A 14,558-nucleotide genomic window follows, 5' to 3' on the forward strand; every position below is an offset into this window, starting at 1 on the left:
AATATCAGTCAGTATCATAAGAGATGATGAATCCTACTGCATATTGTTCTTTAGGTTCCCCAGTCCAAATAATTGCTTTTCTACCTAACTGATGATTTGTGTTGATATTTGTCACTCTATCCTCTCAACAATTATGTTAATCTTCTCATTCATTTAATAATTCTGACTTGAGTGACTCTTACTACCCTAAAATAACATTCACATTTTTTAAAAAAAAGCACTAAATACTATACCTGTTCATTTTATCTACTGCATTTATATCTGCATTCTTCTGTATCAAAAATTCTACCATTTCCTCTTTAGTTCCACTTACAGCAAGTAGAAGTGGAGTGAGGTGATCCTGTAATACAGAAAAATCAATTTATCATTCAAAAAATTTCATATTTCTCAACTGAACTGAACATTTGATGTAAGAGCCTATGAACTTAAATGTATCATACAGGAAGTAAATGAAAGGTAGTTTCATCCACTCACCCATCTGTTCTGCTCCTTCCCTTAGAAACTCCCCTCCTCTGCCTCTCCAGGCTAACTCCTGCCATCTCCAAAACTCATTTCAAACGTTTCTGGGTTCTAAGAATCTTTGTTTCTATCACAACATTTACCATGATATGCTGTACTTAATTTATTGTTTTCCATCTAAACCAAGAGCTTCTTGGGGGCAGGGGCTGTATCTTTTATCTCCATATTCCCAAACCCTAAGATGTAGTAGTAAATGCTTCAAGCATTTTTATTGAATTAATATCAATTATTGTACCTACAGCAACGTTTTTTACATGATATTCCAAAGAGTATTTAGATACCATAAGTTAAACACTGTATCCCAAAAGGAAGATTCCATGACCATCCAGGCTAGAGAAGTAGTGCAAAACTGTGCATCATATGTCCAGTATTAAAGAAATCTCTCAAGCTTTGCCTGATCTCTATTTGACAAGTATTATTATTATTTAGTTTTTTTGGTAAACAACATGTGAAGAATTAAATCTTTAGAGATACAGTTTTAAGAACTTTCCAGTGAATGTGGAGGTTTCCTCCAGGTGATACAAACTCCTGTGATTCTCTTCTAACAGTAGCGTAGGACCCCAGGGTACCAATGTCAGGTACTCCTTCTCCAAAGGGTCACTAAGGAAATGGGCTCTGAATAAAAGAGAGAGGTTTCAAATGAATTTCAACTCATTATTTCATGGTCCATGTTGTTTCTCCTGTGACAAGGTGACAGATTTTTATCTTAGTTATTAGAAGGCTCACTATGATTTTTTTCCTCAATTATCCTGATGATCCTGAGATGCTAATGCCTATCTGCTTTATTTTAATCCACTTGTATTCTGATTTCTATTTTAATTGGTACTCCAGTTGGTTTTTACTTCATGCAAAATATAAATCAGAAATAAAAATATAATGGCTTATCAATTAGAGTTCTAATACTGACCTATATGGATTATTGCTAGCACAATGGAAGCCACTAAATCATTTGCATTTTATAGAGTTTATGCTGAGGAGAAAGATATAATGCTGTCTTCATTACACACAGCCTAGCCAACTATAACCATGGGTAAAGTTCCCTGGTGGTCTAGTGGTTAGGATTCAGTGTTCTCACCATGGGTAACCTAAAAAGCTTATAGGTATTCCAATACGAAGATCATTTTTTATGGTATATATAATAAAAAATTGATTTTTTAAAAAAATTTCTATATTCTAAAATCCAACCATATTACTAATGGATAAATGTATATTATAATATAGATGACATACATTCTAAACAAGTATAAACTGTCTTGAAAACCTTGAAATTATTTCAAAAAATACTAAAAAACAAGCTTTGTCCTCTCAAGTGCTTAGGTAGGCAAGTAGATGTCCTGAGCCTGTGAAATACCTAGATAGGCACAGTAGCAAACTGGAAAACATACACCTTGTATAAAGGGGGAAGATTCTGCACAGCACAGCAAACATATGAGCTCAAGGGACAATAGGCTTGACTCTTTAGGGAAGCCTGAAACCCAGGTTCCTGCATGTCTCCCAAATTTTACATGCAGACTCAATTTATCGAGGCAAAGTAAACCTACTTATGGGCTGCATTTTGACTATAGTCTCATGTTCTAAAATTCACTAATGATGTTTCCAAATAGTCATGTATAAAGCAAGTACTTGCATGTGAAATCTTTGTTTTCTTTAGTGTCATAGGTTTTGCCAAAATATCAAGCCCCAATATGGAATAAAAATTGCTATTAAGATTTATAATATCCACAACAAGAATTTTTCAAACATCTATTCGTTTACTATCTACTTGTGTTTATTTTTCCCAGATTGTTACCCAAATTGTTAACTAGTTCATAGGACTGCTAAAACTAAATTATTAAAAGAATTCCTCTCTATGTTCTTGGAAACTTCATGCTTTTAAGTGTTTAAAACTGCCATCCTCATTACGTCAAAGCTGTATGAACTTAACAGACATACTGAGATAGTCCATAATACAGCTGTACCTGAATAAAAGATTCAAGATTTGCTACTGTGCTAATTGAGAACGCCTTGCTTGTAGTAAACATTTGTTGAACTAATCCTCTGAATGATAACAAAGAAATGTGAAATCCCAAAAGGGCCCGTTACTACTTATTGAAAGACTGTCCATAAGCAGATTTCTAAAGACCCTCTGACTGGCAGTGAATGATTGCTAAACAGCAGGAAACGGGTGTTATTCCATAAGCTGATAGATGTTGCCAATAATATTCTTTGGAACTGCTCAACCACAGAGCTAGAGAGAGGCAGATAAAGTCAGGCTAATATTATTAGAAAGGAGAGATTTGAAGGAAGTAGCATCTATCAAACTCCAATTCTTCTGGAGATTTCTTATGTTTTTGAAACATGGGAATTTCTATATTATATTTATTTATTCAGTGGTTGTTAAGTAGGAATGCATCAGAATCTCAAGAAAAGTATTTTTATTGGCTAGAGAGAGGGTCTGACTATGTTGCACAGGTGGACTCAGACTCCTGGGCTCAAGTGATCCTCCTGCCTCAACCCTCCAGGGTAGCTGGGACAACAAGCACACGCTTCTGCACCCAGCTTTGAGGAAATCTGTTTCAATATACATATCGAGGCCTTCTTAGATTTACTAAATTAAAATCTGCAGGGCTGAGCCTAGACTTCTAGATTGTTAAAAAATGTTCCCCGGTCACTGTGACACAGCTCTAGCTGAGCACTAGCAGAGCAGGCAGTCACTTCAGTGTCCTGTCTCTCTCACATGGCCAAGGCCCTTTATCACTTGGAGATCTGGCCCCAAACAGGAAATAGTGAGAGATGGAGTCATTTGCTGAAAACTCCATTTAGTCTTGCTGCACAGGGTTAGAACAGGGACTAAGAAACTCAAAATGCAACTTGATTTTGCTATTTATAAGTTTTGTACCTTCCACCTTCCCAACAAGAAATTCTAGTAGAGTCTTGTCGAAGTGGCTGTTTCTGCAAGAGGAGGATAAGTGGCTGTTTGGGCAAGAGCAGGATATTCTTCCCTCTTCTCAAGTCTTTCCCACATCCTCACCACCTATTCACTGCCAATCTGCTTTCCTCAGAGTCCTCCTAACACTGATTTCTGGGCAAGTTTACAACTCCCTAACACTCTTTCCCAAACTAAGAATTACTTTCTGTAAAACTGAAGAGCACTTTGTCTAAACATATAAACGAAGAACAAACAGACAAGTAAACACACAAAAAACTCTTCATTGTATTTTCCCCAAATTACCTAATTTCCAAATGGCCAGCATATTTCTGACTGTTCTCTTTTTCCCTTTCCATTTCTTTCTCTTACGACTTGCCAATTAGAGATTAGTCACTTTGATATAAATTGCATTTCTAAGGAACTTGTCAGCAGCAGCAAGAATTCCATTTATTATATAATGCTTTAGTTTTCAATTATAAGATAAAGCGTATTTCCAGGGCAAATTTGGCTCCCCTGGCTTGTTTTATACTAAATAGAAAAAACAAACAAACAAAAAAAACACAACACTTGTTTGGAAAAAAAGTTAACAAGTTTTCCTTTAACAAATGCAGGGTTTTCACAAATATTAACCATGAATGTATAAAAGAAAACTGCATCTTCTAATGCTTCTTTAAATGTATAAACATTTTAAGTAAAATTTTAAAACAATTAAGTTATTTCAAAATATTTTCATTCGCGGAATGTTTGAGCTTCCAAATATGGAAAATTGATAGTTACATATGTCAACGTTTGATATTTTTCAAATACAGTTCATTGATCTCTACCTTGTTTATGGCTTCTTTATTTGCGCCATGTGAAAGGAGCTTTGCTGCGATCGATGGGGTGTCGCCATAGACAGCATAGTGAAGAGCTGTGTTGCCATACACGTCACTGTGATTCGGATTGGCACCATGTTCTAACAGGATGGTGGCACACTCCTCTTCCAGGCATTGTACCGCCTATCAGTATCAGATCAAGAAATAGATCATAAATTCTAACAGTTCAAAAGAAACATTCCAAAGATCCCACCGACTAGTTACATTTAAATGAAACAAATTTATTTTTATTGTGTATATTGAAATGAAATCCATCTCATGCTGCAAAAGGTGGCTGCTATATACCTTAATCAGAGCTGTCCTTTTTTCACTGTCGGGGACATTGAGCTTGCATTTTCTGTCCACCAGGACAGTAACTACTTCTGGATGGCCATTGGCACAGGCCAAATGGAGAGCAGTCCTATGAAAGTGAGAGAGATTTTTAGGAAATTGTAGTGCACTATCTTAAAATATACAAAGATTCATGTAATTATAAATATTAAACAGCATGTTTTCTTCTACCTTTAAAGCAAATATTTAATTTTCTTGTGAAAAAAGTACAATATTTATTAGCTGCTATTCCTCACTAGATTAATAAAAGAGCAGCCTATTAGAAAGAGATTGGCTTTTGGCGTCAGTTCAACTTGGATTTGCATCCTACTTTAAGCTCTATCAATTATTAGCTATTGACCAGGCGCAGTGGCTCATGCTTGTAATCCTAGCACTCTGGGAGGCCAAGGCAGGTGGATCATTTGAGCTCAGGAGTTTGAGACCAGCTTGAGCAAGAGCGAGACCCTGTCTCTACTAAAAATAGAAAGAAATTACCTGGACAACTAAAAATATATAGAAAAAATTAGCCAGGCATGGTGGCACATGCCTGTAATCCCAGCTACTTAGGAGGCTGAGGCAGGATTGCTTGAGCCCAGGAGTTTGAGGTTGCTGTGAGCTAGGCTGATGCCATGGCACTGTAGCCTGGGCAACAGAGTGAGACTCTGTCTCAAAAAAAAAAAAAAAACTTATTATCTATCACTTAGCCCTTCTGTGCCTCAATTTCATCTTCAATAAAATAGGGGAAAAAAAACAGTAGCTATCTCATAGGACATCACTGTGATGCTCAAATGAGAATCTGTACTAAGTATGTGGAACAGTTCCTAATGCAAATAACAGCTCAATGACTGTTACATAATGTAATTATTACTACTGCTTAACAAAGATAACATTTTAATTAAGCAAAATAATGCAATTATACCTACTTTGTGGTTTATTTAAAGACTAGAGATAACATTGTATTTCAGTGATGCTAGGGTGCTCATTTTCTCACATTTTAACATCACTGATACTGGAACAGCACCTTTTATTCATGATTTATTTCAACTACAATGGGCAGCACAGAAAAATTATCTCACTGATAAGCAAAATAACGGGACATCACAAAATCAATGCTGCGTTACATTAAGGGAAATAGGGCATATACAATAGGTCTATGGAAGTTCTAGTTATATCACTGGCATTTATGTAAGTTTCAGTTCTTAAAAGTACTATGGAAAAAGAAGGTTGAAATAACAAAATTTTTAAAACCAAATAATTCTTACTTTGATTTTCAAATACTTCAGACCAAAAGAAACTCAGGATTCGAATGAATAGGTATGCCTCATTTGTTCAATATATAGATTTATACACTGTGTGAGAATCAGATATTTTGAACGTTTACTGTTAATAATTAATACTGTTACAAATTTTAAAAGGGCAGTTAAAGTCATCTTTTACAATTGTCTACCTTCAGAAATGCTTTTGTTTGAAAGGAGTGAGCAATGACTTTAACTGAAATTAAGTCCTAATCCTCCAATTTTAAATTTCTCAAATTTCTCAGGCTGGTCAGGTAAATAGTTTTAAGGATGGATGTGTCCTGAAAGTTAGTAGAATACGTCTGTTACATAACAGGTCTTCATAGTATGTTTGATGAATAAATGCATTGAGAAAACAGAGTACAAGAGTTAAATATTTTGAAAGAAGACCCCTATAAAGTTATACCTTTGTAATAGTAACATTTATATTTCCTATTTTTCGTTTTCATAATGATACACCTAAATTATAATGAATAATCTAAAATTTTTGCATGTAAGCAATAAATTATATAACAAAACAGATGCACATTAAAAAACTGTGTATGTAATAAAATCTTCAAGCACAGATGAAAAGATTCCCTTTACTTCTGAAGGGATAAAAGTTGGTGGAATATTCCAATCCACAAAATAATTTTAAAATTAATTCATAGAAATTAAGAAATTACTTCTATCTGTGCAAGATTCATATTACGGCTCTTCCCAGGGATTATATCCTTAATGACAAACTTTTACTAGAACTTTCAAATCGTACACCCTAATTGCCCAGAAATAACAAATTTTATCATATTGTGTACATATTTTAAGCTAACACAACACCACAGTGTGTTTGTGTATATGTATAATAATCAAATTGACTTTTATTCTTACTTGATATACCTAAATACTCTTTACATGTCAGCACACATATGTATCTATGCCACCTTCTATGGTGACATATTATTCCATCTATGGACACAATCTAATTGATTTGTAAATCCATCATATGCATTCCTCTTAAAACCTTATTATTTTAAGTGCTGAGAAAAACAAATTGTATGATCTCTATTTCTTGAGGATATTTTAGTATAATGGAACTGATGGGTAAAGGGCATACACAATTTTTAAATGTGTAGTTCCAGTTGCCTCCTTAGTGCAGTAGGGAGCGTGTCAGTCTCATTTGTATGTAGTTACCACCAAGTTGTCTATTTGAAAAGAGATCAACAACATAAACTGTAAGCACCAGTATAAGTATTTTCCATGTTTAATATTAGTATTTAATGTCTTCATTCTGACAAACTTTGTGGATAGCTTAACATTATCTAATTTCTCTTTTAACTTAAAATCCTTCTCTTAGCAGGGACACTTAATATTTTTTCTTATGTTTGTAGGTCACTTGTAGATCTGCAAAAAAAGGACTTTGCCCAATTTTAAATTAGACGTCAGTTTTTATCATGTTTGATTTGTCACCATCATCAAGTTTTAAATTCTTTCATACATTTGGGTGTTTCTAGATTTTCTATTCTGTTCCATTCATTTATCTATCTCTTCAACTGCTAATAAATGATTAATCTGTGGAAATTCATAGCACATTTGGATACCTAGAAGAGCAAGTCTTACTCCATTAAAAAATTTTTCTTCATGTCATCACAATAGTAAAAGCGAGACAGCATGTGTTAACTAAAAAATTTGGAAACCTTATAACTTTTATTTAGCTCATGTAAAACTGGTAAAATAGAAAGAGCTCATATTCTCAGAAAAATGAGTCTTCCTATTGAAGACTATGGTACCATATACCCACTTCAAATTTTCCTTCTAAGTTCCCTGAGTAAAGAACACATTTTCATAGGTGTACAGTGACATGAAATGGATATTGAACTTCTTGCTAAGATGTTTTAACACAGAATTATTTATAGTATACTTATTATTCCTCTCACTATGTACCTTTCTATAAGGTATATAAGATAATGATTTAAAATGTGTACATTAACAACCAAACACCCAGTATACTTGTGCTAGTTAAGTAGCTAAAACTGGCAAGAAGCTGTCCTAGAAGGGGAATCATGAGTGGATGGGGAAGCAGCTGAAGTCCTGTTTTTGTGCTGCTGCCCATGAAGCTGGCCTTGGTGCCGGACCCCTCCCAGGTGCCATATCCCAGGTGCTGCAGAGCCCGCAGGCAGGACAGCCAGGTGCCCTCGCCAGCAGGACCCTGGGCTACTGCCAGTCTGGGAAGGGCATCTCCCCCGCACCTGCCTGGCCCCCAACCCGGGATGGCTGCGCCCATTACCTCTTCTTTCTATCTCTGGCATCCAAGACCTTTTTCTTCAGCGAAAGGATCTGCTCCACTTTCGCGACGTCACCAGCGCTGGCAGCTTGGTGGATTTGGCCGAGATCCTTCTTCCGGATGTGGTACCGTGGTTGCAGGAAGGCGCTGTCAACAGCCTCGCCTTCCAGGCCCTCTCTGGTCTGGCCACAGTGGCTGGAGGGGCCGGAGGGCGGCCCGCCCTTGTCTGCCCCGAAGCAGAAGATCTTCCTCATGGTGGCAGCTGCCGGCTTCGGGGGAACCTCAGCCCACTCTCACCCCCCACCCCACCCCAGCCCACCCCTGCCTATTCCCCGCCTCGGGAGTCCAGTGCAGTGAAGACAACCCGATATGACCACGACCTCCAGCAAGGGAAATCCCGGTCTCCAACTTCTGACAGCTGTAAATGGCCAGGCAGCGCCAAGCACAGCCAAGCGACCACAGGCACCGCCAGAACTGTTAAAGCAACTGCTCACGTGCGCATGAGAATGAGCCGTTACTGTGCATGCGCACAACTGCCAGCGGGAAACCGCCCACCCCTCCCCCTCCCCCCCTTGGTGACACACTCCAGAACGCGCCACTCGGGGCTGTTCTGTCCCTGCTGCCGCGTGGCCTGCATGTGTGGCTGCAACTCGGGCCCCTACGTGGCCTGGCGGAGCTCACCCCGGGGCTTCCTCGGGCTCGCTGAGGGTGGCACCCCTGGGCCTATGGGTTTACAGCCAGCTGAACTCTGTGCTGACCATGGCTATAAAATTACAGATTCTAAATAAAGCTATTTTTCCAAATCTTTCTATCAGAAAATGTGTTTCTGTTTTGAATACCTAAAGCTGGTGCAGACAATTGCTTTTCAGTATGAGTGGTGGGAAAAGAGGCTGTCAGTGGAGAGGTAGAATAAAATATGATCCTCCAAGATTCGGAACAATAGACAGCTTTCCCATTGTTGGGTGTTGGCATTTGGGCCTGGGTCTGGTTAAAGTCCCTGACCTGGTGTTTGTCATATAGGAAGTGTCACAGGGAACTGACAGGGGTAGACTCCTGTGGCCTTTTGGTCTCTCTCTGCTGACCATGGCTATAAAATTGTAGACTCTAAATAAGATACGCACATCTCATTGATACCTTGAAGCTGAAAAAAAAATCAATCAAGACCCAAAGATTGCCTGGCCACAAAATATCTCAAACCAGGCTTGGGCTCTTATTTCTGGGACTTTCTTCTTCCCCTTTTACAATTCCTCCTCTTAATCGTTCCCTTAGCTAAACTCTTCTTTTTACAAAAGCTTTAACTATTCTGGCAGACTGCTTATCAAAAACAGAAACCCTCTTGAAAATCAGCAGTTTTTAAGAAATATTCTTACCATTCATACTTGTTTTAAAAGTAAAACGTAAAATTCCTATAAAGACACCCTCCCTATACTAAAGGAAATGGTGACATTATTATCTTCAAGGACAAAGAATGAGTCCAAGAAACTACTGTCTGACCTTGTTAGAACTCATAAGAGTTTTAAACTCATAAGTTTCAGCCTTCTCACATATTTCAGTCACATTTTCACAGTTAACTGTTGTTTGTACAATCTAGTATATTGATAACTGAATCAAACTGCTTTACTCAAAATTGGGTTCACAGAGTTTATAAGATGGCCTACTTAAAAAAAATCTTAACCTTATGCCATTTTGTCAGAAAAAATGATTTACATCCAACTGGTTTTTATAAACTGGCGAGTTTATATGTTTTACTATCTCATGACTAAAATTCTAAAATGAAATCTTTACGACCATTTTTATCTGTATATATATATATATATACACACACAATATATATATTTAGATATATTGATGCATATATACATGCATTATGTCATATGTAATGCCTACATAATAAAATCTGGTATAGCTAGCAAGAAATCCCTTCAAAAGAACTATTTTGGCCGGGCGCGGTGGCTCACGCCTGAAATCCTAGCACTCTGGGAGGCCGAGACGGGTGAATTGTTTGAGCTCAGGAGTTCTAGACCAGCCTGAGCAAAAGCTAGACCCCATCTCTACTAAAAATGGAAAGAAATTATATGGACAGCTAAAAAATATATATAGAAAAATTAGCCGGGCATGGTGGGGCATGCCTGTAGTCCCAGCTACTCGGGAGGCTGAGGCAGGAGGATCGCTTAAACCCAGGAGTTTGAGGTTGCTGTGAGCTAGGCTGTCGCCATGGCACTCACTCTAGCCCGAGCAACAAAGTGAGACTCTGTCTCAAAAAAAAAAAAAATGGATCATAAATAAGCTGAATATTATGCAAGAAAAAATGGATAACCAACACAAAGAAATCACAAAAAAGATCCAGGACTTGGAAGACAAATTCACTAAAGAAATCAAAATATTGAAGAAAAATCAAACTGAACTCCTAGAAATGAAGAATTTATTCAGGGAGCTACAAAACACAGTGGAAAGTCTCAAGAGCAGGGTAGATCAAACAGAAGAAAGAATCTCAGAATCGAAGATAACACTTTCCAATTAAATAAATCAGTCACAGAGATGGAGCAAAGAAATGAGAAAAGTCCAGAATCTACAAGAAACGTGGGATTATGTGAAGAAGCCTAACGTGAGAGTTATCGACATTCCTGAGGGTGAAGAAGACAATAAGCAAGGGTTGGATAAGCTATTTGAAGACATAATTGAGGAATATTTCCCAGGCCTTGCCAAAACTCTAGATATACAGGTTCAGGAAGCTCAAAGAACCCCTGGGAGAGTCATACCAAATAGGAAGACACCACGTCAACATCATGCAGTTATCAGACTGACCAAAATTTCCACTAAAGAGGCCCTTCTTCAAGCTGTAAGGAGAAAGAAACAAGTAACATACAAAGGAAAATCCATCCGAATTATGCCAGATTTCTCAACTGAAACCTTACAAGCAAGAAGAGACTGGGGCCCCATTCTCACTCTTCAGAAACAGAATAATGCCCAGCCTAGAATCTTATACCTGGCTAAGCTCAGCTTTATATATGAAGGTGAAATTAAGACATTCTCAGATAAATACAAACTCAGAGAATTCACCAAGACAAGAACAGCTCTCCAAGAAGTACTCAAAACAGAGCTACACACACGGACCAGAACAAGAAAGACCCACGAATATACAACTACTCAAGAGAAGATAAAAACCCAGTTATCACAATGGCTCAAGTGAGAAAACAGAATAATGAAATTCAACCCAACATGAGGAACAAAAATCAATCTCACTTATCAATTCTTTCATTAAAAGTGAATGAATTGAATTCCCGACTCAAGAGACATAGACTGGCCCAATGGTTAAAAAAAATAAAAGCTAAGTATCTGCTGTCTTCAGGAAACTCATCTAACCTGCAAGGATGCATTTAGACTGAAAATAAAAGGGTGGAAATCGATATTTCAAGCAAATGGAAGCCAAAAGAAAGCTGGCATGGTGGTTTTAATCTCCGATAACTTAGTTTTTAAATCAATAAAAGTAATGAAAGACAAAGATGGTTACTATATACTGGTGAAGGTTACAATTCAACAAGAAGACATAACTATACTTAATATATATGCATCCAACTTAGGTGAACCCAGATTCATAAAGCAAACCCTACTTGATTTGAACAAAATGATAGACAACAGCACTTTGATAGTTGGAGAGTTTAACACGCTACTCACACTACAGGACAGATCCTCCAAACAGAAAATAAACAAAGAAATAATGGACTTAAATAGAATGCTAGAACAAATGGGCCTGACTGACACCTATAGGACATTCTACCCAAAATCCACTGAATATACATTCTTCTCATCAGCTCATGGGACATTCTCTAAGATTGATCATATCCTAGGACATAAAGTATGTCTTAAAAAATTTTAAAAAATAGAAATTATACCATGCATCTTCTCAGATCACAGCGGAATAAAGGTAGAAATTAACCCTAACAGAAATTCTCATTCCTACTCAAAGTCATGGAAATTAAAAAACCTTCTCCTGAATGAATATTTTATAAATGAAGAAATCAAGACAGAAATCGAAAGATTCTTTGAATTAAACGACAAAGGAGACACAACTTATCAAAATCTGTGGGAAACAGCTAAAGCAGTCCTGAGAGGAAAATTCATTTCCATAAATGCCTATATCAAAAAGACAGAAAACTCACAAATAGACAACCTAATGAATAGACTCAAAAAGCTGGAGAAAGAAGAACAGACCGACCTCAAACCCATCAGAAGATGAGAAATTATTAATATCAAATGAGAACTAAATGAAAAGGACAATAAAAAAATCATAAGGGAAATTAATAAAACAAAAAGTTGGTTCTTTGAAAAGATAAACAAAATAGATACATCTCTGGCTAAACTAACCAAGAGCAGAAAAGAAAAATCTCTAATAACCTCCATCAGGAACATGAAAGGAGAAATCACAACTGATGCCACAGAGGTACATATAATCTATGAATTCTACAAAAATCTTTATGCACACAAACTGGAAAATGTGGAGGAAATGGACAAATTTTTAGAAACACATAGCCTTCCCAGGCTCAACCAGGAAGAAATAGAATTCCTGAATAGACCAATAGCAAGAACTGAAATCGAAACAGCAATAAAAAACCTTCCCAAAAAGAAAAGCCCTGGTCCAGATGGGTTCACACCCGAATTTTACCACACTTACAAAGAAGAACTGGTGCCCATCCTACATAAACTATTCTCCAATATCGAGAAGGATGGAATTCTCCCCAACACGTTTTACCAAGCCAAGATAACATTGCTACCAAAACCAGGAAAGGATGCAACAAAAAAAGAAAACTACAGACCAATATCTCTTATGAATATAGATGCAAAAATTCTCAATGAAATCCTAGCAAATCGAATCCAAGTGCTTATCAAAAAAATAATCCATCACAACCAAGTGGGCTTCATCCCAGAGATGTAGGGATAGTTTAACATACGCAAATATATAAATGTAATTCACCACATAAATGGAAGCAAAAATAAGGACCATATGATCCTCTCAATAGATGCAGAAAAAGCATTCGACAAAATTCAACATCCTTTTATGATAATAACGCTTAACATAATAGGCATTGACGGGACCTACCTAAAAATGATACAAGCCATATATGACAAACCCACAGCCAACATCATACTGAATGGGGAAAAACTGAAAGCATTCCCACTTAGAACTGGAACCAGACAAGGCTGCCCACTGTCCCCATTACTTTTCAACATAGTATTGGAAGTCCTTTGGAGAGCTATCAGGCAAGAGAGCAGAATCAAGGAAGTCCAAACAGGGAAAGAAAAGACCAAACTCTCACTCTTTGCTGAGGATATGATGTTATATCTGGAAAACCCCAAGGATTCAACCAAGAGACTCCTGGAATTGGTCAATGAATTCAGTAAAGTCTCAGGTTACAAAATCAATACACACAAATCGGAGGCATTCATATATGCCAATAACAGTTAATCGGAGAACCAAATTAAGGACTCAATACCCTTCAAAATAGCAACAAACAAAACAAAATACCTAGGAATATATTTAACTAAAGAGGTAAAGGACCTCCATAGGGAGAACTACGAAACACTGAGGAAGGAAATTGCAGAGCATGTAAATAGGTGGAAAACCATACCATGCTCGTGGATCGGAAGAATCAACATTGTTAAAATGTCTATACTACCCAAAGTGATCTACAGATTCAATGCAATCCCTATTAAATTACCAACATCATTTTTCACAGATATAGAAAAAATAATTTGATGCTTTGTATGGAACCAGAGAAGACCTCATTTAGCAAAAGCAATTTTAAGCAATAAAAACAATATGGGAGGTATTAATTTGCCAGACTTCAAACAATACTACAAGGCTGTGGTTCTTAAAACTGCTTGGTATTGGCACAAGTGTAGGGACACAGACCAGTGGAACAGAACAGAAAATCCAAATATAAAACCATCCTCATATAGCCATCTAATCTTTGACAAAGCAGACAAAAACATACTCTGGGGACAAGAATCCTTATTCAACAAATGGTGCTGGGAAAATTGGATAGCCACATGTAGAAGACTGAAACAGGACCCACAGCTTTCACCTCTCACAAAAATCAAATCTTGGTGCATAACAACAGACTTAAACCTTGGGTGTGAAACAATTAGAATTCTAGAAGAGAATGTAGGAAAGACTCTTACAGACATTGGCCTAGGCAAAGAATTTATGAGGAAGACCCCTAAGGCAATCACAGCAACAACAAAAATAAATGAATGGGACCTGATTATAATATATTAGAAAGCTTCTGCACAGCCAAAGAAACAGTCACGAGAATAAACAGACAACCTACAAAATAGGAAAAAATTTTCACATACTACACGTCAGATAAAGGACTGATAACAAGAATTTACTT

At 37.1% G+C, this 14,558-nt stretch overlaps 1 protein-coding gene across 1 annotated transcript in view; it reads right to left on the reverse strand.

Moving 5' to 3' along the window:
- Positions 1-14,558, reverse strand: part of LOC123640624 (ankyrin repeat domain-containing protein 26-like) — a 47,686-nt gene that overhangs the window by 29,058 nt on the left and 4,070 nt on the right. Inside the window, exons 3-6 of the mRNA XM_045555213.1 lie at positions 8,170-8,300; positions 4,588-4,702; positions 4,252-4,425; positions 234-340 (exon numbers count right to left, since the gene is read on the reverse strand). Coding sequence (XP_045411169.1) covers positions 234-340; positions 4,252-4,425; positions 4,588-4,702; positions 8,170-8,300 — 527 coding nt within the window. The remainder of the gene's footprint in view (positions 1-233; positions 341-4,251; positions 4,426-4,587; positions 4,703-8,169; positions 8,301-14,558) is intronic.

Source organism: Lemur catta, chromosome 6 (assembly GCF_020740605.2).
Source record: "Lemur catta isolate mLemCat1 chromosome 6, mLemCat1.pri, whole genome shotgun sequence".
Lineage (NCBI taxonomy): Eukaryota > Metazoa > Chordata > Mammalia > Primates > Lemuridae > Lemur > Lemur catta.